This window comes from Poeciliopsis prolifica, unplaced genomic scaffold (assembly GCF_027474105.1).
Source record: "Poeciliopsis prolifica strain line A6 unplaced genomic scaffold, Auburn_PproV2 SCAFFOLD130, whole genome shotgun sequence".
Classification (NCBI taxonomy): domain Eukaryota; kingdom Metazoa; phylum Chordata; class Actinopteri; order Cyprinodontiformes; family Poeciliidae; genus Poeciliopsis; species Poeciliopsis prolifica.
Window position 1 is genome coordinate 146,978 of NW_026562505.1, and position 24,295 is coordinate 171,272.

General features: G+C 39.9%; 1 protein-coding gene across 2 annotated transcripts; it reads right to left on the bottom strand.

The window, feature by feature from the left end:
* Window positions 1–5,264: 5,264 nt before the first annotated feature.
* Window positions 5,265–13,223, bottom strand: isl1a (ISL LIM homeobox 1a). 2 transcript variants are annotated; one of them, XM_055024842.1, is made up of 6 exons: window positions 13,034–13,223; window positions 12,577–12,766; window positions 11,513–11,772; window positions 10,374–10,657; window positions 9,868–10,035; window positions 5,265–8,458 (listed from the first exon to the last, which is right to left on the bottom strand). In XM_055024842.1, exons 1-6 carry the CDS (start codon window positions 13,059–13,061, stop codon window positions 8,342–8,344), a joined length of 1,047 nt encoding a protein of 348 aa, XP_054880817.1. In that variant the 5' UTR covers window positions 13,062–13,223; the 3' UTR covers window positions 5,265–8,341. The 2 variants fall into 2 exon arrangements, with proteins under 2 accessions (XP_054880817.1, XP_054880816.1); XM_055024841.1 differs by having other exon boundaries at window positions 10,374–10,660; window positions 13,034–13,221.
* Window positions 13,224–24,295: the final 11,072 nt, after the last annotated feature.

A 24,295-nucleotide genomic window follows, 5' to 3' on the forward strand; every position in this document is an offset into this window, starting at 1 on the left:
ACTGCTTGAGATTTTCTGGAATTACCTGGATTCTCATTCCTGTCAGGAACCCAAGAGTTAGTCTGACTGAGGAGTGCCACAAAAGAATGGCTTATCAGCAGAGCAGGATTGCCACAGGGGCTGTGTGTGTGTGTGTGTGTGTGTGTGTGTGTGTGTGTGTGTGTGTGTGTGTGTGTGTGTGTGTGTGTGTGTGTGTGTGTGTGTGTGTGTGTGTGTGTGCGTGTGTGTCCTCAGATGGCTTTGCAGGTGTCTGAAAGTAGTGGGCAGCAGACAGAGAACTGTTTAATATATTCCTTACATGTTGTGGAAGCAAATTCTAGGTGTTACTGAGATAAATTGAATAGTTGTGGGCCATTCCATGGTCTGTAACTATGCTGGTGATTAAGTCCAACTTTGGAGGTAGCAAGTCAAACACAATATCGCCAAACTTGTTGCCTGGAAATTAGTTTTTTTTTTTTTTTTACTTTTTTTAGCAGCAGTATCTGTGTGACAGACCTAAACAGCACAATTTCACTGGATTCTGATCAGAAAGAAGAGCATCTTGGAGGTTGACACAAAATGATGCAAGATTAAAATTAAAATTGGACTATGGAAGATTGGAAAAACATTGCCTGGTCTGATGAGTCTCAATTTCTCCTGTGACATTTGAATGGTAGTGTCACAATTTGGCATCAGCAGTATGAAAGTGTGGATCCATTTGCCTTGTATCAACGGCTCAGGCTAGTGGTGGTGCTGCACTGGTTTGGTAGATATGTTCCTGGCATACTTTGGGTCCATTAGTACCAATTGAGCATCGTGTCAACATCACAGCCTACCTGAGTATTGTTGCTGACCATGTTCATCCCTTTATGACCACAGCGTACCATCTTCTGCTGGCGACCTTCAGCAGGATATCGCGCCATGTCATAAATCGCCAATCATCCCAGACGGGTTCCTTCTAGTTCTGAAATTCTGTTCAATTATTTTCAAATAATTATAGGCACTTTGTGGTGTCAGAAACACACCAGCTTTTGCTGTTAAAATGTAGCAAGGCCTGGTGCTGTGGTGGAGCAGGGGTGGGGCACGACCCATGTATGGAGGCCTTGGTCCTTGTGGTGGTGGTCGTGGGTTCGATTCCCGGCCTGGTGACGTTTGCTGTATGTCTTCCACCCCTCTCATTGCCTTTCCCGTTGGACTACTTTCAAATGGGTTCCACTGGAGCCAACAAAACCTAAAGAAAAACAAGCATGAAGACATTGTAGCGATTCATTCTCAGAACGGGTGTGGTGATCTGGTGGAGCCAGAACCTCTGCCTCTGCTGAGACAGGAAAGTCTTCATGTTTTCTAATACCTGATCACTGGCTTCCTCTTCCACCTTGATTTCCTTAGACTGCAATAACATATTAGAGATAAAAACAGCTATGAACGACTTCTAATCAGTGCCTCACAATATCAAAGACTCTTTGGCATGGTTTATTAAAACCAGGTTAAGTTCATTAAGAAAACTATATCAAATCGCAACAAACAGAGCCGCCATACAGTTATAACATGAAGTTGAATGATTGTTATAATAGTCACAATAAAATTGATCAAATGACTACTTCTGAAACAAACAAGAACGTTTGTTTCAGAACAAACGTTCAGAACAAACGCGGCAGCAGCGGCAGCAGCGGCAGCAGCGGCAGCAGCGGCTGCAGCGGCAGCAGCGGCAGCAGCGGCTGCAGAGGCAGCAGCGGCTGCAGCGGCGGCGGCGGTAGCCGCGGTGGCAGCAGCCTTCCTTCCCATTTGTGACCCACATTTTATTTCCATCCAGTTCTTGTCTTGTGTTGTTGTCTATCTTGGTCTACTAGGAATACTCCTAGTAAATTCTGCAGAGTTAAATTTCACTCTTTTCAGAGTTATTTCAACAAAAGTTGGAGTAGTTATAACTTTTTCAACTGTTACTTCAACTAGAAAATGAGTAGTTTTAACTCTGTGAAAGAGTTCAATTAACACCAGTTCTGCTAAATACCAAATAGTTTCGGCAAAGTGTTGATTTAACTCTGCAGAATTTACTTGAATTTACCAAAACTAATAACTATTATCAATTTGCTCTCTTCTTTCAAGGCAATATTGTCCAAGTAAAAGTTATGAATTTAAAGAGCCTTTATTCTTCTTACCAGCATCAAAGTAATGCTGTTCCTCTTCCACTAGTTATTTTTATCGTTATCTGGTGTGGTGTGTGAACTGAAGCTAAGGCTATTCACTAGTAGAATTTACATCTGAAAGTAAATTGGGTAAATATAGCTTCTGTGTTTTAGTTTAAGAACTGATAAAAACAGATAACATTCAGAAAGATGTCAAACTGAAGATGCCTTCTAAATTTAGTGTTAAGGACCAATTATGTTTTTGCTGAAGAACCTCTGTTAATAAAATATCAGTTTTTGATGTTAGTACTGAAAGGCAAAGTAGTACTGCTCTGCCAGGGCAAAAATAATACATAATAAAGTAATTATTTATTACTTTTTTAAACGATATTACAGTGCAGTCCTTAACTTCTGCTATAAGAATTGTTTATTTTCTGTCATTTTAACAAAACAGCAAAAGATTATTAAGGCACTTAATAAGCCATACTTTATTAGCATAAGGTCGCATGCATGTAAACACTGAAAGTGTTATATTGAAATATAATTTGTAAGTATTTACAAAATATTTACAAATATTAATGAAATATATTTATTTTGAGATTTATCAAGGTTCATTACATATACAAGAATTGTTTTGAAAATATTGCCAAAAATAAAACTTCAGAAAAGTATTCTTTGTATATATTTGTAATATATTTTTAAAATGTACATTTAAAATATACAATTTTTTAAATATATGCAAGATGTATTATTAAAACAACTATCCAAAGTATAGTTTGACTAATATATTTAATTAAAACTTGAAGTTTATTGTAGAAAAATTTCACCTGCTGAAAATGTGCCAAAATACTTTTTAAAAAGAATATTAGAAGGATGTTTTAAAAATGTTTTCATTTCACATTTTTAATATAATCTTAATTATATCCACTTGATAACATACTAAAAATATTTGAGAAAAAACATTGAAAATACACTGTAATGTATTCAATTACAGTGTTCAGGGGTTTGTGGAAACGCTGGCAACCAATGTAGAGAAGTGGGTAAAGGAAATAACACTCCTCTATGGCAAGCCGTTGTAACATAAATTCGGTTCCGTCTGACTATCCGTAATTACGTTCCAGATATCTAAAAATGCATTTTGACTCGACAAAACTACATTTTGACTATCCGGAATGGTAATTTAAGATATCTGCATTTCCATTCTGACTAGTGAGAATAATAATTCAAGATATCTTCAATTACATTTTGATTAGTCAAAATTCTTTTCAAGGTATCTCAAATGACGTCACTGGATCTGCAATTTGATGAGACACGTATCCGGAATTACGATTTAAGATATCTTCTACGTAATTATCACTAGTCAAAATTACAATTTTAGATATCTGAATTAAGAATGACATGGAAGCCCCTTTGTGCTGTCCAAACAGTTGCCTGTAGAATTTTATTTCGAGGTTCCACAACAATTTTTTTTAAAGATTTGGCAGCCGTTTTTTGATTTTATTCAGACGTTGCCGTCCCGTATGGTGCCCAACTAAATTTTACTTTTGCCTGACCTTTTTATTTTTATTTACATTACTATTATATTTTTATTTTGTCATTAATATCCATTGATGTACACTTTTCTTAATTCTTTCCCCCCTTTTTTTTCTTTTTGTGTTTTACTCCTCTGGATTGTATTTGGGAAGGCTTATTCATGTGTACTGTATGACTTATGTTTGGTTCTGTTATAGAAAAAAGTCCACATGTCTTGTTTATATATTTTTGCATATTTTGTATTTTGATGTTAAAATCTAATAAAAAAAAATAAAAATAAAAAAAAGATATCTATAATTTAATTTCCACAAGTCAAAACTATATTTCTCCGATCCAAAAATACATTTAAGATATCTTGAATTATAGACTAATTAGAAATAGCTTGATTAAAATTATGACTAGTCAAAACTACAATCGAGATATCTTGAATTTACTTTTTGACTAGTCATAATTTAATTGTAGATATCTGAAATGTTTATTTCAGATAGTCAGTAATTCATTGCAGATATCTTGAATTGAAGTCCCCATACAAAACAATGGTAAATCTGACGTCATTTCGACTAGTCAGAATGTAATTAGAGATATCTTAAATTTCTAAAACGTCTAGTCATAAAACAAATTGAGATATCTGGAATGCAAGGGCAGTAAAACCGAATTTATGTTAAAAAGGCTTGCCATACTCTACTGCCATGAACTCATGCTACATTCAAAACAACATAATTTCACTGTAAACATCCATGTAAAACTTGTAACTTGTACTAACAGTTAACACTTTTTGTATCTAAAATGTGAAAATGAAGTTGTTTTAGTATCTGTATATTGGTTTGTTTGGGTAAATATTGAAATTGTTTAGTAAAAAAGCTAATTCATTAGTTTAACATGGACATATTTTATGCCATCCCTCTTTGTTACATCTTTGTAAATAAGAGCGTACTGACAGGGCACAGGTCCTGCACCCTGATGAGCTAAAGTGAATTCTTGAGGTCATTTGTTGCAGCAATAGTTGCATAAGCTTCAAGCCATAGTGATCCCCCAGGTTGGTCCTTGGCCATCTTGCTGTGGGAGGAATGTAGTTTGATGCGTCTGCAGTGGCAGCATCTGTTGTCACAACCTGCTGTGCAGAGCAATACTGGCCTTCACAATATAGATAAAGCTGTTGTAACCGTAACTGCAATTACACAGTGTAAACTGAATGTAATTACCTGGATTACCTGGTGTCATTGGGCTCTTGCGCAATGCACAGTTGGATATCACAGGTTCAAATTAGGAGTTTCGATTTTACCTTATTGGAGGTTTACAGTTCTTCTGCAGCACGTTTGGCACAGTACAATATCCATCGCCATTACTTTTGTGTCAATAAACACCAATTTTTCCAAACAAAACATCACTGTTAGGGTTCCATCCTAACTTCCTGTGCAATGGAAATCATCCATATTCTCCAAGCTCATTCGTCTCTTTTTGGAAGGGGAACAATGTAATCATTTTGCCCTGTTCACATTTTTTTGCACGCCCCCTAGGTAGAACTGTTTGTATAATGAACCTACTTGCTCTAAAACTCTGAGCCTCATGTTGAAAGTGAATTCTATATCCAACATGTTTGTCATCAAGCAGAAGAGATAAACTGTCTTGTTTTACAGACTTTAATTCAGCCATAAACAGCCTGAGGTTTGTAGACATTGTTGCAATGGCTAGCGTATACCTCATTTGCTGGGATGAAATGCAACATTTAAAAATTTGCTCAAAACTATAATCTGCATGTTCAGCAGAGGCGTCGGTCACAAGACGTTTTGCCTTTAACAGTTGCAGTTTATATAGACGCTTCAGATCCAGGTTTCCACAGTCAGACCTGCTGGTTTCTGACTCCTTCCTTCTGCTCACTCTGACCTTTTACAAACGTTGTAAGTGTCTGACAATTATAAAGAATATAATGTGCTCAACCAAAATGACAAAATCCCTCCACCACCACCACCACCGTTTTCCCATGTTTACCTGCAACATCAGTTTTGGTGTGATTCCATTCATGACATAAACAATAGCAACTGGACATATTTAATATTAATTTCTCTTTCCTTGCTTTTTTAACTGTACAATAGTTGTATATCAATATAATATAATTTGCTACATTTGAGCTTTACTATTTTTGTCGATTTTATGGTATTTGCTTGTTTTTTTTTTCTCGTCCACAGTATGTTGAATATAGGAGATTTTTATGTAGTATCATTTTCAATAAATAAATAAATTAAAGATTGCACTAAACTACAGGAGTACTATATACAACTGAGTTAACTGAAAAACAGATAAGTCTAAGTCTTATATGCTTCAAAGCAGATTCTCCCAGCAGCAGCCCTCATTCCTTATCCCCCCAGGTCTGCAAATCCTCACTGATAACACACAGTTTCTTTTTTTTTTCTCCCATCACCACTCAGTTTTCAAGAACATTGATTGACGAATAGGCGTTCTTTTTATAGCTGGTGATATCTGGTCTCCAGCATAAGGTGCTCCGCTGCAGGATAGGTGTGCTGTAAAACACCATGGCATCGTATTCAGGCCTGGAGTTCAATCTGAGGTAACCCCTGAAAGCCCTTCTTCATAGTTCAGGTCCCTGTGGAGTTGTTTGATCTTATGTTTGTATCTGCTCAAAAAGCAACCTCTGGTGGCCATCTGAATTATCAAGCTCAACTTAGCAAGTTTCACCAAAGACAAAACGACATTTCACGAGGAGACAGTGATGATGTCATACAATATTGGCACAGATATTTCTTTTTTTTCATACTAAAATATATTTTTTTCCACAATCACAGTTATGCCCTTTGCACAAAGATTCAGACAGCTCAGGTGAAACTAACTTTGCGGTGCAAAAAAACATTCTCTGAGGTGATGTGTTGGTGAAGTAAAGTGAATTTTAATGGCTAAATGAAAAGATTCTGTCCTAACATAGATATTTGACCAGATGAATAATTACTGAAACAACTTGGTGTCTCTGTTTATGGATTTCTGCATGATCTGCTCTTCATTTTTCTTCCAAGCTTTCACAAACTGTGTTAACATCCACAAAAGGAAACAAAATATCTCTTAAATATGCAGCATTATGTGGTTATATAACCAATTTCTTGATTTAACTAAAGAGTTAAATGTTGTGCATGTTTTTAACAACACCACATTAGAGATTTTATAGAAACTAATTATAATTGTGATCAAATCTGAAAACAAAGATGAATAAATGAAATCAGGTGGCTTTGTAGCTTCTGGCATTCATCTGAGTGCAGATCAAAGCTCAGCAAGGAAATGTTCAAATCAACATTAAACAGAGTAACAGAGCTGGACTTACAAGTCATGACGCTCCGTCGCTTCCTCCACCTTTACTAACTATTTCTAACTGTTGAGCAGAAATGCTGGAAGCTCATTAATCAGCTCTTACACTGATTAATCAGATAAGAATGAAAACCTTGTCAGGGACATAAAAATAAAGGACACATAATAAATTAGTCTTGTGTTTTTTTGTTTTGTTTTTTTTTTTTTTTTTTTTTTTTTTTTTTACCATAGACCGTTTTTAGACTTGCATTTCTTGCTTGCGCACATTAATTTTCTTTAAGTAGTAAAAAGGTTAAAATGTTAATAAAATAGTGGCTCTCCATATAGTGCTGCATTTTCTGCCTGTCTTTTTTTTTATCATTTTATTTTATACTATTATTTTAGGTGACAAAAACGAGGCTAATCCTTGGTATAAAACATCGGAGAACTATTGGGCTGATGTGAACTCGGTCAAATCAGAACCGCAGGCCTCAGAACACTTCACTCTGAAAGGCGTGAGGATAGAAAGTCTATGATAGAAAGTCTATGATAGAAAGTTTATGATAGAAAGTTTATGAAAAAGAACGTGTTGTGCTGTAGAACAAAATTTCGAAATTGTGGTAAGAAAAAAAATGCAAGATCGTTTTCGTTCTCTCGTCAACACCTGATAATAAGACACTTTCCTTAGTATAGGCTACGTAGAAAACTCAGTAAAAAAATCTTCTTTTTGTCATTGATATTAAATATATGAAAGAAAAAACTAAAATGTAAACTAAAGTCCAAACACCAAACTGCATATTTCTTTTTGTTTCTTTTTACTTCAGTTACGAAAGTTACACAAAAGGTGGCAAATTTATCGGCAATAAATAATAAATAATTCTGTTGCACGGGAAACAACAATACAGTTTCTTGCAGAGAACTAACTGAATAATTTACATGTCTTTGGGAAAGAAAAAATAGCCTATAATTGGACGGACACTATAGGCTAACGCACAAATGTCCCACAACGTTTGTGGCAAACTAGAGGTATACCTTGTTTAAAATGCCTCAGGCCTCGGGGCAGAAAGGATGTCAGTCAAATGAAGGAATCAGACGGATCCAAACGATTTCTTAGCCTATATGGTGTGCATGAAGCGGGTTAAAAATACCACCGTTTTCTATTCAATGCTCAACATATCGAAAGTAGGCCTACGTGAATTAGATTGCGCTCCCTGTCAGAGGTCCGCTTCCTTTTCTCTTCTCCTTTTGGCAACTGAAAGCAGGCAGCACCGCTCATCATGTCCGCCCGTCCGTCTGCGCTCCGAGTTAAAGTTAGGATGGTTGGCCGGAGTAAATCCCATGATTGTCTTCACAGTGTCAAAGTACAGCCAGTCAGGAGGAGTGGGATGGTCGGGCTGTGTGTCCCGCAGTCCTCAGGCCTCGATGGGGCTGGAGACCATGCTGTTCGGCGTGTCGGGAAGCTGGGAGGACATGGATGCTACCTCGCTGCCTGTCGAGTTGGAACCTGGTCCTCCCTCTGAGAAGCTGACCTGCAGGAGCATCAGGCAGCGGTTAGACAGAGCAGAGCAGAGCGGAGCGGAGCGGAGCGCAGATCCTGTCTGGAAATGCGCAAAAACTAAACTCACTTCGAATGGGAGAGAAAATCGAAACACGTTTCAATTTCCTCAAGAGTTTTAGGATCACAACTTTACAAAGCAAAGACTCAAGTTTTCCCGTAGCTAAGCCAAAAATAGATGACTTAATTCCCATTTTACCAAAAAATACCTACAGCAAAATGATCTGAAGCGAGAAAAAAAAGAAAAACCCACGAGTGACCAACTCGTGGGTTTTTCTTTCAGTCTACAAATTCCAGCTGCTTTTCGGTCCCGTTTCAAATAAATCCAATAGGAACATGACACAAAAATCAACAGAAATTGAATAAAGGAAGCCAACAGTAGTGTCTCAATTTCAGCTGCATCCCTAAACGCTCAATTAAATGTTAAATGTACAGAAAGGCGGCAGAGCTCACATTCCGAGCAGAAAACTAAAATCTCAGAGGCGTCCGACAGTCAGCTGGACGCGGCTGCAGCAGGACAATACAGACCTGGACAGGCTGCAGCAGGACAGTGCAGACCTGGACAGGCTGCAGCAGGACAGTGCAGACCTGGACAGGCTGCAGCAGGACAGTGCAGACCTGGACAGGCTGCAGCAGGACAATGCAGACCTGGACAGGCTGCAGCAGGACAGTGCAGACCTGGACAGGCTGCAGCAGGACAATGCAGACCTGGACAGGCTGCAGCAGGACAATGCAGACCTGGACAGGCTGCAGCAGGACAATGCAGACCTGGACAGGCTGCAGCAGGACAATGCAGACCTGGACAGGCTGCAGCAGGACAGTGCAGACCTGGACAGGCTGCAGCAGGACAATGCAGACCTGGACAGGCTGCAGCAGGACAATGCAGACCTGGACAGGCTGCAGCAGGACAATGCAGACCTGGACAGGCTGCAGCAGGACAGTGCAGACCTGGACAGGCTGCAGCAGGACAATGCAGACCTGGACAGGCTGCAGCAGGACAATGCAGACCTGGACAGGCTGCAGCAGGACAATGCAGACCGCGTTGAAGGATCTCATTAGAACGCGCTCTTTGCTCCAACCGTTTTTGTTTGTTTTTTTGTTTTTTGGCTACAGGAGTTAAAAGTGAAAAAGTAAAATGTTTAAAAGCGGAAGAGGGATCAGCTGTGAGCCCAGCGAAAAAACAGCAAACAAAAGTCTTGAATTGTCAAGTTGCAATTTATTGAACAATATGGTCTTTCAGAAACTTGTTATATTCGAAACTCAAAAACCAAACAGAAGAAGAGGAACCCCAGCTGGTCAATATTAAAGTGCAAAACGCTGAAGGCCAAAATAAGCGTGTCAGATTTGAAAGCTTTCAGAGATCGTGAACACAAAACAACGAACCAGTTGTTGGAAGGCCGGCTGGTCGATGTCGCTTTGCAGGGCGAAGTCGCTGAGGACCTTCCAGGGCGGCTGGTAGCTCTGCACCTCCACCGGGTTGGCCTGGATGCCGCCGTCGTGTCGCTCCGGGCTGGCCGCCACCATCGGGGTGCCCGTCATTCCCTGGATGTTCTGCATGGAGGGGTCATGGTTAGCGGTCACACACACCTCCAGCATCATCTCAAGGATATGCGTTGGAGGTTACGTGTGAGTGAGGAAAGGGGTGGAAGGGTGAGGGGAGGGGTGTGTGCATACTGTGAATTAGCAGAAACAAGCTGCACAACACGAACCGCTGAAGTTAATAACTTCTTGAACGAGTCAGTTTTACCTCTTGGTGTTAATTTCGTTATCAGAATGTATGGGATCAAACATTGTGGCATTCCTGCTGCAGGAAGACTGACGGCTTTGTTTCGGGACTTTGCAGCTCAGTCGGGAGTCTGAACTGTTCAGCAACAGGTCGGCGCTCTCACCGTCTTGTCGTTGGGTTGTTGCTGTTGCAGTTGCTTCATCAGGAGGCTTTTCTTCTTGTCCTTGCACCGCTTATTCTGGAACCAGACGCGGATCACTCGCGGGCTGAGGCCGGTCATCTCGACCAGTTGCTCCTTCATCAGTGCGTCGGGCCTCGGGTTTGCGTTGTAACAGGTCCGCAGCGTATGCAGCTGCTTCTCGTTCAGCACCGTCCGGACCCGGGTGGTCTTCTCTGGCTGTTTGTGGACGTGGGGTCTGAGTGCAGGCTGCCGCGCTGAGATAGGCTCTGCTGTTTGGGAACATTGAGCAGAAAGCGGCAGAATTACAGCAAGCAGCTGATCGGTGTGATGAACATCCAGAAGAGACGGATTTAGCAGCATTAACCATCTGTTTCATTCTTTGCCATTTATTTAGCAAAGAAATTCCATTAATTTGCCCGTCATTTTATTTGTTGTTTAAAAATACATATTTTATTTTATATATATATATATATATATATATATATATATATATAATATATATATATATATATATATATATATATATATATATAAAATGTGTGTGTGTGTGTGTGTATTAGTTCAGCCCCAATATTTTTTCTTAGAATAAATCTCCGTCAGACAACATGTCTGTATTTTTCGGGTCTACGGACAACAAATGAAAGTCTTGAATGTCCCGCATCAGCCCAGATATAATAGCCGTCCTCCCCCAGCTGGGATAACTTTGCAGCCTATTTCGGACAGCAGCATCCGCTTTATCTAATCTAGCGACCCTGATCTGGTCAGACCTGCAGACACTGCGCACTATAAGAACACACCCACTTGTCTGTGAAAGAATCAGGAGCAGCTTCACGGTGATTGAAGGGTCCTTAACCCATCTTACAATGCATAGGCTATACATCAAACCTGGACAGCGTGAACGAAACACTTCCCCCTGCCCTCCTAAAACACACACACACACACACACACACACACACACACACACACACACACACACACACACACACACACACACACACACACACACTTAGTTTTTGTTGTGTTTGTTTTTTTGTTGTTTTTTTAGGGAACGCAATGCAGACAAAATAATAGCTCAGACCAGGTTGATCTCCCTCTGTGGGGGTCTACCCTCGGGACTCTACCTGCCATCTGCAGTGGTCTGGCCGGATGCAGGGGACTGAGCGGATCTCCACTGCCGAGGCTGGCCCGTTCCACCACATCATGGTCAGCGCGGCAGAACAACCCGTCTTCCCGCAGAGCGAACTCATCTCCCGGGATAAGCTGCCTGCTGCAGGCCACGCAGCGGAAACACTCGATGTGGTAGACTTTGGAGCGAGCCCTCATGACGAAGTCATTCTTGCTGAATCCGATATTGCATTTAGCGCATTTAATCCCGTATAACCTGCGGGGCAACCACACACATTCACACGTATTAAGCAAAAAATCCAAATATGAAAATGATATTCTAGGTGGATTTTTTTTTTCAAATTATTATTATTATTATTATTATTATTATTATTATTATTATTATTATTATTATTATTATTATTATTATTATTAAAAGTAATAATAATATAATAGTAATAATAATAATAATAAGTTGTTATTATTATTACTACTACTACCACTAGCACATATGATATCAATATAATAATAGGCCTATTCGTTTGGAGATATATATATATATATATATATATATATATATATATATATATATATATATATATATATATATATATATATATGAAACGGATAATTTTATTTTGTCATCTTGAAATGTTTGGAACATGCGCGGCGCGGTGCTGTGCTGTGCGGTGCTGTGCGGTGCCTTAATAAATTCCCATTTGATTCAAAGGGTTTCACGCTGATCTGTTCGTTGCTTACTAAATTTTTAAATCTTATTTTTTAGTCTTCTGAAGTGCATCTTCCAAAGCTTAAGTTGAAGAATTAGTTGAGGCTGCACTTTTTAAGTTGTTCAACAAGTTTTTTGTATCACCGCACAATATTTCAAACATGAACCCGGTGAAACCAGAACTCCACGCGATGCAAAGTCACTCAGAATAATCTCTGATGGATCTTATAAAATATTGAAAACAACAATAATTCCAATCGCCGAGCTGCTCCAGTCCTTGTAGCATCAGAGGCGTCCCGTCCCATCCCGTCCCATCCCGTCCCATCCCGTTCCATCGCGTCCCGGCCGTCCTACCTGATGTAGTCCCGTTTACAATAAGTCTTTCCATCCCTGACGAAGCAAGTGCATGATTCGTCCAGGTACTGACTGCACTCCGCGCACTTGAGACAAGCGGCATGCCACTCCAGGTCCGGAGATACCCGTAAGATGTACTGGTCGTGGATCTGGTTCCCGCAGCCCACGCAAAGAGACACCAGTCGCTTCTCTGGAAGAAGAGACCCAGAATGGGATACATCAAACGCTGTTCAATTATTATTATTATTATTATTATTATTATTATTATTATTATTATTGTGTGGTGAAAAAAATATAGGAATTAACCTGGATTAGAAAACAATTGTTTTATCATTTTATTCAAACTAACGACCCTTTCAGGGCTCAGAGAAAGTCTTCTGAAGACATGACAGCACAACTCCAAAGTCCCCAATTTAAGATATGAGCTTCGCATCCCGACCCAGAACAAGTGTCTTACTTTTCGGAGGATCCCCCATGTCTCCCATATCGAAAAAGAAAGGCGATGAAAAGTCCACTTTCACAGCGGGCTGCGGCGCCTGGAAGCCTGGATTTGTGCTCCGTTACCGGGCCGGGAGCGTTGGTGTCCAGCCTCAGCGACGAAGTGTGTGTATGGTTCCCACCGGTGCGTGTGTGTGCGTGTGTGTGTGTGTGTGTGTGTGTGTGTGTGTGTGTGTGTGTGTGTGTGTGTGTGTGTGTGTGTGTGTGTGTGTGTGTGTGTGGAGCTCTGATCCTGGCAAGCGGCTGGGCTGACGTAGGACATCAGCACGTCATATGCATGAGTAGCGGATTGGCTCTGCATACCCTGTCCGGTTCAGACACGAACGCCCACACACGCACGCGCCACCCCTCGCCCACCCCACCCCGCCACACACACACACACATGCGCACACACACGCAGGCCTACTGCTGCTAAATAGGTTATCCAGCTTTAATTTGCTCTCTTATGACTTGTACTAAATTAGATATTTGTCGTGTTTTTGCCCCCCCAGAAAACACACATTGTGTTTTAATATATGACCTATTGAAGGAACACTTGGGCTACTTTAATCTTTACATTTCCTTTCTAAGTGACTCTCAGCGGTAAATTAACGACTAGACAGAAGACATGTATGACATGCTGATATTGAGTTTTTATTGGCACATCATAATGACATATTCAGAATGTCCTCAAATGGATGCAACCAATGTTGCCTCAGTACTTCAAGTCCACTGCGGACAAGCAGAAATCTATGAGATGCAGCTATTTTATTATTGAACCGAAACTTTTTCCAACTTCAACACAAGACTTTCCAAATACTCAGTAATTCAGTGCAAGAACCAAAGGAGAACGATGCAGCATGGTTCATGAGAGGCACGATGAATGAAACCCACTAAAACATGGAAGTTTTTCAGCAGAAAGCTTGAAAAGTCCTGGCCTGAGCAGGCAGGCAGCTGCAGCTCTGACACGCGCCAGTGCGCCCTCTGGCGTCTGGGAGCTGTGCATGCAGAGAGAACCGTCTGGACTCTACCGGGGATTTGGTTCGGGACACTGATTCTACACGCCAGAGAATGCAGATCCAAATACTATGTCGTAGCTATGACGTTATGAAAGGAACTTATACGAATCCATATTTTATTTTTTTTTTCTTTTCTTTTTGTTTGACCATAGTGTATATATTTGCACTTTGATAATATTGTGGCATTTTGGTTTTAAAACTAAAACTAAACTTTAGTTTTAAAACCAGGGCTATTGCAATTCAATAACCGGCATTGGAAGTTGAAGACAGTCGCGACTACGCGGAATTGATGGATTGATATGACATTTATTGGATGCTTTGAGGTTCATATAACCTCAAATGGTTACCATATGAAACGTGATTACAAAACGTAACTTTTAACGATTTTTGTACGGATCCCAGACTAGTTTTATAAACCATGTTGTTTATGTAAGCTGTTTACCTATTTTCATACCGCCAAGAAATATCCATCCATCCATCCATCCATCCATCCATCCATCCATCCATCCATCCATCCATCCATCCATCCATCCATCCATCCATCCATCCGTCCGTCCATTCACTCATTCATTCATTGTCTGCCGCTTATCCGGTTTGGGTCGCGGTGTAGCAGCATAAGAACATAGGAATATTAAATAAATAAATGAATAAAGTTCACCAATAGGTGTTTTACATTTGTTTTTAAGCTTACGTACTGCTCGTTTTATAGAAGAACTCAAATCATTTTATATAAATAAGTCACACTGAGTCAAAATAAAAACTACTATGGGTTTTTAAAAATGAATTGTGTTATCAAGTGATTAATTACGATTGCGGTTGTTTTCTATGTGATGCAATTCTGAAAATTATTCAGATGATGTCTGAATAATTTTAGAATAAAAATAGATCAGATTTCTGTCCTCATGCATAAATCCCTGGATCCAACGATGTGTGTTTTTATCTGTATTTGTTTGTATCCTTTCTTTTTAACACAAATTTAGCATGTAAACTTCTCTATATTGCCAACTCATGTTTGTTTAAAAAGAAATTGAAAAGATAAGCCAAGAGGTAAGAAGTCTATATATAAAAAAGATTACAGATCCTAACGTCACAAACATCAATAAATTAATGAGCCTATTTAGATCTAATGACATTATTTGACTGCTCTTCACATGAGTCTGTTTGGATCCTGTTAGATCTGACAAGCAAAAGTTCGTCCTTCATTTTCAGTCTTTGGGCTGTCCCAGATTCATCATATTTTTCTAATATCAACAACGCTGTCTCAGTTTCTTTGTTCATTGATTTGACATTCTTTCTTTATGTGATTAAGGATTCCAGAGAGATGCAGCGACAGATCAATGGAGAGTTGTGTCTACAAGATGATATTTTAAATATGCTGTATTTTTCTGAAACACATTTTAGTATGTTCTTAAGTGAATATACTTAAGATTATACTAAAAATATAAAATATATTGTTAAAAACATGCTTCTAGAACTATTTTTAAAAAATTATTTTAGTAGATTTTCTACTAAAATACATTTTTCAATCCAATTTGAAAATAAGCTTTGAATGTGTTTTAAATGTACATTTAAAAAAAATGAAGCCTAGGTGCAAATTCAAACTGGAAGAGTCTTCCTAGTCCCACCTGAATCTTCCAATTGGTGCATCCTGCTCATCACCGTCGACCAATCAACGCTGGTCCAAGACACGTCACGTCCAATCACCGTCCAAGTCCCAGCTGATAAGGACCTCCATCCATGGCATCTTCCGCTTTCCAGCAGAGCTCAACCCACCATCTCCCCCCCTCCACTCGCCCAGCCAACCTCCACCACTAGTGCGGGTCCCTGGGGGATGACGTTCCTATCAGCATCGGGAATGCTCATCCGAGTTTATCGCAAAAAGTTTTGCGATAATCGATGTCCTCAGCTAGGGCCTGAGCGCCAAAGACTTTAATTTTGTAAAGAAAAGAAAAAACATACTTCTTTAGAACAAATCTACAAAATATAAAATTGCATCTTCCTGTGTCTTCCTGGCAGCAGCCGGTCACTGCATGTTGGCATTTTGGATCATTTCGCTTGGCTTGTTTCGCTACATTTAGTGCAAGACCTTCGATCTCCCCAAATCCAAACCACTGTCTGTTTTTTTCAGAAACTGTACAGAGCAGATTAACAAAGATAAATAAATAGAAACATAAATACACAATTTTGTAATTTTGACAGTTTAGTGAAAAGAACCAGCAATGTTTTTGCTGTAAAACCTAAGTCTAAATGTAGAAGGCATTCAGTTTTACATCTGTCAATATGATGTGTTTTTCTCAGCTTTTTAACTAACAACCTATTTTCAAATTTAAATTCTATTAGTGAACAGTATTAGCTCCAGTTCACACTCCAGACCAATTGGTGGCAGTAATGCACACTTTCATGTTTTTTTTAATGGTGCAAATCTAATATTCCTCTGTAGCTTGATGGAGCACGGTCAGAAAGTTGTAGCCGAATGGTGATTAATTTTCACATTACTTTCTAACTCAATCTAATCCATCCATTTGTCCATCTTTTTCCATTTATCTGGGATCGGGTCGCAGAAGTAACAGCCTAAGAAGGGAGGACCAGACTGGCCTCCAGGGATTCCCTCTGCTCCTCCGGGGGAATCCCAATGGTTTCCCAGGCCAGCCGAGAAATATAACCCCTCCAGCGTACTGGGCCTCCTACTGATGGGTTGTGCCCAGAACACCTCACCAGGGAAGAGTCCAGGAGGCATTCTACCCAGCTCCCTGATGTGAAGAAGCAAGGTAACATGGCAAAGCTTCTCACCCTATCTCTAAGAGAGATCCCAGACATCTTGTGGAGAAAACTCATTTTGGCCACTTGTATCCGCGACCTCTTTCTTTCAATCATGATCCAAAGCTCATGACCATAAATGAGGGTAGGAACGTAGATACACCGGTAAATCGAGAGCTTTGCCTTTTATCTCGTCTCTCTCTCTTCACCACGACAGAGCGGTACAGCACCTGTTTCACTTCCCATGCTGTGTATATGAATGAAAGTTGGTGACCAAACTCTGGACTGGTTACAACCCTCTGCTTTGAGGCAATAGAACTCATGACAGGGAATTGTATGCCTCGGGAGCTTACTGCAGTGTTTGTCACAATTGTTTAATCCTCCTAGGTGCTAATGGCAACAAAGCTTCGAAGGAGCTGTTGAGGGGAGTTTAGTCACGTGAAACTAACAGACCCTCTGCCCAGTTTTTACCAGCATGTCACCTTTCCAACATGGGGAGACAACCCTCTGGACTGTGTGCACAGTAACATTCACAATACATACAGAGTTCTTCCTCACCCCCATCTTGGCATCTCCAGCCACATCTCCCTCCTGCTGAAGTTAGCATTGAGTCTGCTTATGAGACGGATGAGACCAATGAAGAAGACAGTCACTGTGTGGCCAAGGGATGCAGCCTGCGTGCTCCAGAACTGTTTTCAGTGCACAGATTGGTAGGTCTTCAGAGGGGCAGCTATTTATCAAGGAGAGATGAACCTATAGGCCTCCCCTGTTCTTGGCTTCATCCCCAAGTGTGCTGATGATGTTACCAAGACCATGACAGTTTCCTCATCAGATATCGTTCCCCCAGATTCTGGGGGAAAAACACGCACTATGTGCTTCTGGTTTGGGCGCAATTGGAAAAAAGTGGGTTAACTTTGCTGAAACACGTTGTTTGAACTTTCACAGATAAGACATAAGAGCACTTAACAAGCAAATGTGTGTATTTTGCCACCTGGGAGGTGTAGAATAGTGAAGAGATGCTGGGGAGCTCTATCTGATGGGAAAATACGAATTGTAGTAACACCAGCATTGTCAGTAGTTTCTTCTTCTTCTGTGGATTGTAGGAAGCAGCTGTCTTTTGCGTCATACTAGGGATTTCCTGACAGAAAAGATCCATTTATTCTGTTTACAAGACAACAGACACCAGTAAGTCTTAGAACCATTGCGCTCTGGAACCCGTTTTCAATCTGTGCCATTGTCAGTGAAAACTCTCGACAGTTTCATGTAAATGTACACTACAAAACCCAAAACCCCTGGAATTTCTGCCCATGCCTCCCACTGCATGAAGCCAGGCAGCACAGTGCTGGAATGTCTGATCATTGTCATCACCTGTCATGGTAGCAAAGAGCAATGAGCATGCTCTGTGTGCTCTTCCATTCTTGTGTTTTATTTATTCACTAATTAAATAAATGTCAATGTATATAATTAAATAAAATAATAGCTACTACAATGTGCCCAGAAAGTTGTCTGGAGAAAGGTTTTGAGTACTACAATACTACTAGAACGCTGTCTGTGTGATCCCTGGGAGGAGCTAAGAGAGATTTATATTGACCACCTCAACATAATCACGTAGAAATTATTACTAAAAAACAAAACAAAAATCAGTTCCACTTAGGAACCCTGTAGCGGTTCCGGGGCCTTAAGTGGCCGCTTAGTTTGCGTATGCCTTGTTCCGGCCCTGCCAGAGACACATGAGGTAATCATCTGTCATCTTAAATCAAAATGTTGACATGTTTACTCCTGGTGGAGTATTTTGCAACAAAAGTTTATTTATTTTACACATCTGTAAAATGAAACATTTTTAAGATGTTAATACCTTATTGAGATTCCTTGACATTGTGTAACTAGTATAGACCCGGTATTTTTCATCAAGTGAATTTGAATTATTCCGACAGTTACTGAAATAATGTGTGTGGTAAAGTTGTCCTTCAGCTCTCAAAAATGAGCAATGGGGGAAAAAATTAAACCTTTTATTATTATGAGAAGTATTCACAAATGTCTTAGAATGTCTTGAATATGCAAAATATTTATATGCACACAGAAAGAGTTCAACATTTTAAAAGCATACAACACTGCAGCTATATTCAGCTTGAAATGAATCCTCAAAAGGATTTATTCCTTTTGGGATAAGTCCCACAAGGAATAAATGTCCAAAAACACCAGCTTGGGATGACCGCTCTGTGACCAGAGCCCAGAGGCCATCACTGGGCTCTGGTCATCATACAGACACATAAACTGTCTGTATGATGCCTGTTGCCTTCACCTTCACCTGGAAGGTCAACAGCAGGATGCAGGTCAATCCAAATGCTCCTGATCAGATGCAGGACTCCTGCCTCCAGTGGTAGGGTTGAAATGCAATAAGGAGACTGTTGCATGCAGCTAGCGCTTCCTCTTCACCACAGAATGCATCATCTCTTTGGACCTCTGGTAGATGCTCCAGGATGGCTGGTCAGAAGCAGGAGGTGATGGTGGAGAAACAGCACAATAGCTGAGTACCTCAAGAATCCGACCTCGATCCCATTCCAAACATTGCTCCAACACCTGCTGTGTCTGCTCTAAATTGAATTTCTGAATGTGCTCCTTGTGACAGATAAAAATAATTGTTGAAACTCATTATAAACAGCTAATATTATGCCACGTAAAATACATTTTAAATATAATTAATGATCTGCAAAGGGTAAAAATGAAAAGCTAAGTTAAACATTCCTAAAGTTTAAGACCTCTGATCATAAGTTCTCCACACACCATGTCTTCTGCTGAGGTACTCAGGATTTGGATCAACTCCATGACCTCTGACCCATCTTCCACCTGCCCTGTCTGACTCCCTGTGAACGGGAATGTTCTCTCATTGAAATGTTTAGTATATTTATTTTTCTCATGGTAATATATCAAACAACATGCTGTTACTGGTAAAGTACAATTTTTTAATCACAAGTTTAAAAAAGTGAGTACAGAACTGATCCTAATATCTGAACATGTTGGTTTTATGGCTTTGATTAAGAAAAAAAAGTACAGCTGATTCAAACATTTAACTTTTTTATTTTTATTTTAACTTTTTCCATTTTTATGCAACTTTCCAAATACATCTAGTATCAGACTCAATTCTGGTCACTTATACCATAGGAGCCCAGATTTTGACCTGTGTGAACTTCTTCCTTATTCTTTCTGTTCCTTGTCCTCCATGACTTTTCTCACAAACTGAATGACATCTGTCAGACTTTACTTTTATATCAGCCTTGACTGAAACATTTCAACAGTCAGTCAGAGACGCATGGCTTTTTTCATATCGTCTCCAGTAGCAGCCGAGGGGAGCTTCTCCCCTGGGTTTCTCTTATGCCCCACAGACCATATGGTTTGGCCCGGCCCCTGAGCTGGTCCATGGACCACCTGAGGCAGCAGGAGCTCCCATAATCATTGGAGACAAGGGCCACTTGACACCAGGCTGACAGATGGTGCTCCAGCACTGCAGCACCAAACTGCTGTTGCTAGTGCGTCTGTGTGCAAGTGTTCAGATTGAGAGGCACAATAAGGGCAGTGATGTGTCAAGGATGGTTAAACATGATGGTGGCAGTCCATCTTCTTTTGTCTCTTGGGCAGTCATGGCCTCAGGCCATGACTGCAAGCAAATTTCATCACATATATGAAGCTTTGGGTAATGACAGCAGCTCAACACCAAAGTTCTACCTTGACACATTTTCCAAAATCAAATTCTGATATTTTCTGTGAATAAGAATAGATAAACTAGAATGTTAATATAGAATTGAAAATATAATGTGTTTTACTAAATAAAAAATGAAACTCATATAAATCCATTACCCACAGTGATGTCCTTTTGTAGCATTTATTTCTACTAGTTATGGCTTAAAGCTTCTAAAAACCATAATTACAATATTATGCCAGTCTCAGAAAAAGAGAACAGTGATGTCAATGCCATGTTGTAGCCCGTAAAATCAAATGGCTTCCTGACAATTGTTCTTGGAGATTGTCAATCCTCTCGCAATGTGAAGAGAAGTATGTTGAGATTTAAGAGACTGGACTGCAGCTGGAGTCAGAACTTCTCGAGTCCAGAAACGATTCCAGGATTTGAACTAAAACTGTACGAGAAGCTGGTCAGAGTTCTGAGCTGCCGTTCTGCACCAACAATGTAAAACACCAGAACTACATCATATTAGCTTGGTGTGATGTGAATTTGATTTTTCGTTTGTATTTAAAAAATAATAAAATTCACGATCTGAGTCTTGATCTTTATGTATGGGCCAGGTACATTTTTCATAAGACCAAATAAAATATCTGTGTTTATTTAGTCCATCACAAGCAGAACCTCGAGGTTCTCCGTTGCTGAGTGACGCTGCAAATGAGTGGAGAAATGACCGCAGCTGCTGAGGTGAATCTCCCCAGTGGACTAGAACCGAACCGAATCACACCTTGACCTGTTATAGAGAGCAACTTGCCACTGGAAAGTGTCTGGCCTTGCGGACTCCGGGTAACTGTTGTGCTGTTCGTGGCTAAACTTTCATAATCAGACCAAGTTTACTTTGTGGCAGCAGCAGGTATGTCTTGAACGGCTCCCAAAACAAAAGCGGTAGTTTTCATCGCCTCCTGACAGATGAGGAAACAAAATTCATTTGACTAAAAATTCTTGAAGAGAGAACCCAAAATGCTTTATGTAGCACTCATTTCATTGTGTGGATAAAAATCCATCCAAACCAACTGAGTCAGTGAAGCAGCTAATTATACTAGTGCAGGTTATTTGTGGCCATTTCTTCAAGTCACCATCCCTCCCCACAATAGTTGTAGGTAGTGGTAAAACAATATGTAAGCTGTAATAGTTGGAGTTCCTACACATCTTATACCCTAAAAGATGTGGAAAGCTGGTTAATCGAGTTGCTAACATGTAAACAAATGGCTGTTCCGGTTAGCAGCGGAAGTCATGCCCATAAATAACGCAAAGCTTTGTGGGAGCTCGGAATGAGGTGGATAAGGAATGCTTTCGACATGATCAAATATGAATTATTGTAAAAAAAAATGAAATTGTAAGGTTGTGTTTTTGTTGATAAAATCACATAAAAATCATTAATTAAAAACAAGCAAAAAAAAAAAAAAAAAACAGTTCCACCTAAGCGACCCCTAATGGGGTCCTAAGCAGCTGCACAGTTTGTCATGCCTTTGTCCTCAGTAGTTCCATTATGACGCAAAACCCAGTTGAAACCACTCTGTCAGTGTGAGGCAAAATGTACAACTACATATTCCTACATATTCTCCCACACAAACAATTAAACCCTTTCACAGACTGTTCACAATGTCTCAAACAAACATCTTCAAATTCTCTCTTAAACCCCATAAAACTCTCTTTTAAACAGTTACTTGGTGCATATGAGATCATTTCTTGGTCTTTGTGTGACACATTGTGTTCACAGAGGGGCTGTGAGAGGCTTTGTTTGTCTTCATGGAAGGGAATGGTTGTGTTTGTGTAAATGTAGGCATATAGTTGGTAGTTTTGGCCCATGGACCTCTCATTCTGCACAGTAGTTTTGCCAGGTTAGGTATTGCTTTGGTTTTATCCATGTCAAATAAGAATGTGGTATCATCCTGGATCCTACCACTGAGTGACTATTGTCAGGCTTAATTTCGATCAAGGAGAACAGAAATACTCACAAAATGGAGAACAAACTGGACCTCTGCTTACATAACTAAATTTTGCAGTTATGTCATGCACAATAGCTGAATAATTGTCTCATAAAATTAACAGGTAAGAGATGATATACCCTGATATATCTCTGTCAAATACAGATCATCACAGATACATGCTATACAGACAGCCATCTACACACGCACACACACCTAAGGGCATTTAGAAAGGCAATACAGCTGAGGACCTTTGGATCAGTGGTCCCTAAGCCTGGTCTTCAGGACCCACTGCCCTGCATGTTTTAGGGTTTCCCTGCTGCTGCACACCCAGGTTAAATGAACAGGTGATTAACCAACTTCTATATCAATTGTCGGAATGCAAAGGAGGTAACACAATCACATGAATCAGCTGTGCTGGAGTCCAGACTAATCAAAAATATGCAGGACAGCAGTCCCTGAGGACAAGGGTTAGGGACCTGCTTTAGATGGAGGGAAGAAGCCAGACAAACTGATATGTCTACATTTCTCTCAGCTCTGTTATGATTCACTGAATGAAAAAAAAACATATATATATATATATATATATATAATATATATATATATATATATATATATATATATATATATATATATATATTTAGTCATGAGAAGAATCCTACAAGTGAAAGCTGATAATGATAGCAAACTTATGTTTAAATCAGGTTTAGCATTTGACTTTGCCACAAAGGTAATTGAACTGATAACATTATGGCTGAATGAATAAACATGGTAAAGTGCCGGTTGCCAAGCATGGTAGGTATGAGGAAAGGCCACAGCTGAGCATGTGGCCTACCAAAGTCCTGACTGAACACAAACACAAGGGTCATTTAACTAATTAGGGCTAAGGGATGTGTGTTTCACCACAAATATTGATTTGTGTATGGAGTGTGTGGAATGTGAGCTCTGACTCCTGGTGACAGCAGTATTTATCAGGGTTGGGCTGAGTTTAATGATGGCTTTCTGGAAACAAAAATGCACCAATTTACCAGTTCTGTCATTGGTATTATTCAGAAAGGAATCTTGAATACTAAACAATGAACATGCTTCAATAAACATATACTGTAGATGTGAGAAAGCTGGCTGAAAACAAAAAAACATTTCAAAACAAGCTCAATATTTTATGGACTGTCACCCCATTTTTTCCTGCTCATAAAGATCTGATTTTCATAACATAACCAAAGGTTGCTGACAGCACCACACAACGCTTTCATGCTCAGGTGAGTTTTTGCCCAAGTCTATAGTGGCAGCTGTAGACTTGGGCAGTAAAGTTACTGTTACTCTGACAGTAACTCATTATCCTTTCACGGTCTGTGCCCAATTGTTTTTGCTGTGATGCAAGTGGCCGGGTTAGTGCCTTTTATTTTTTACTTTTGCAACCTATTTCTAGGATTTGTCTTTAAATAATTGGCATTTTTAACAAATCTCAAAAGTTTGTTACAACTCTTATGACTTGAGAAAATGAAGAACAATAGGAGGAGAAAGGGAAAGGGAGGTGTGTGTGTTGTGTGTGTGTGTGTGGGTGGTGGGTGGGAGGGTGGGTGGGTGTGTGTGTGTGGGCCCGAGTGTGATCTCTGGGTTCATTTCTTTACATTGGACCACACTAAGAGGGGAAAGCAAACCAGATTTGTTTTAAGCAGGTTTTCACAATTGAATCTGTTTTAGTCTGAGATAATCATTATCAATTCTTCTTTATAATAACTGAAACTTCTGACCTTGAAGCCTGTGACTTTTTAAAAATCTGTTCAAGTCAATCAATAAAT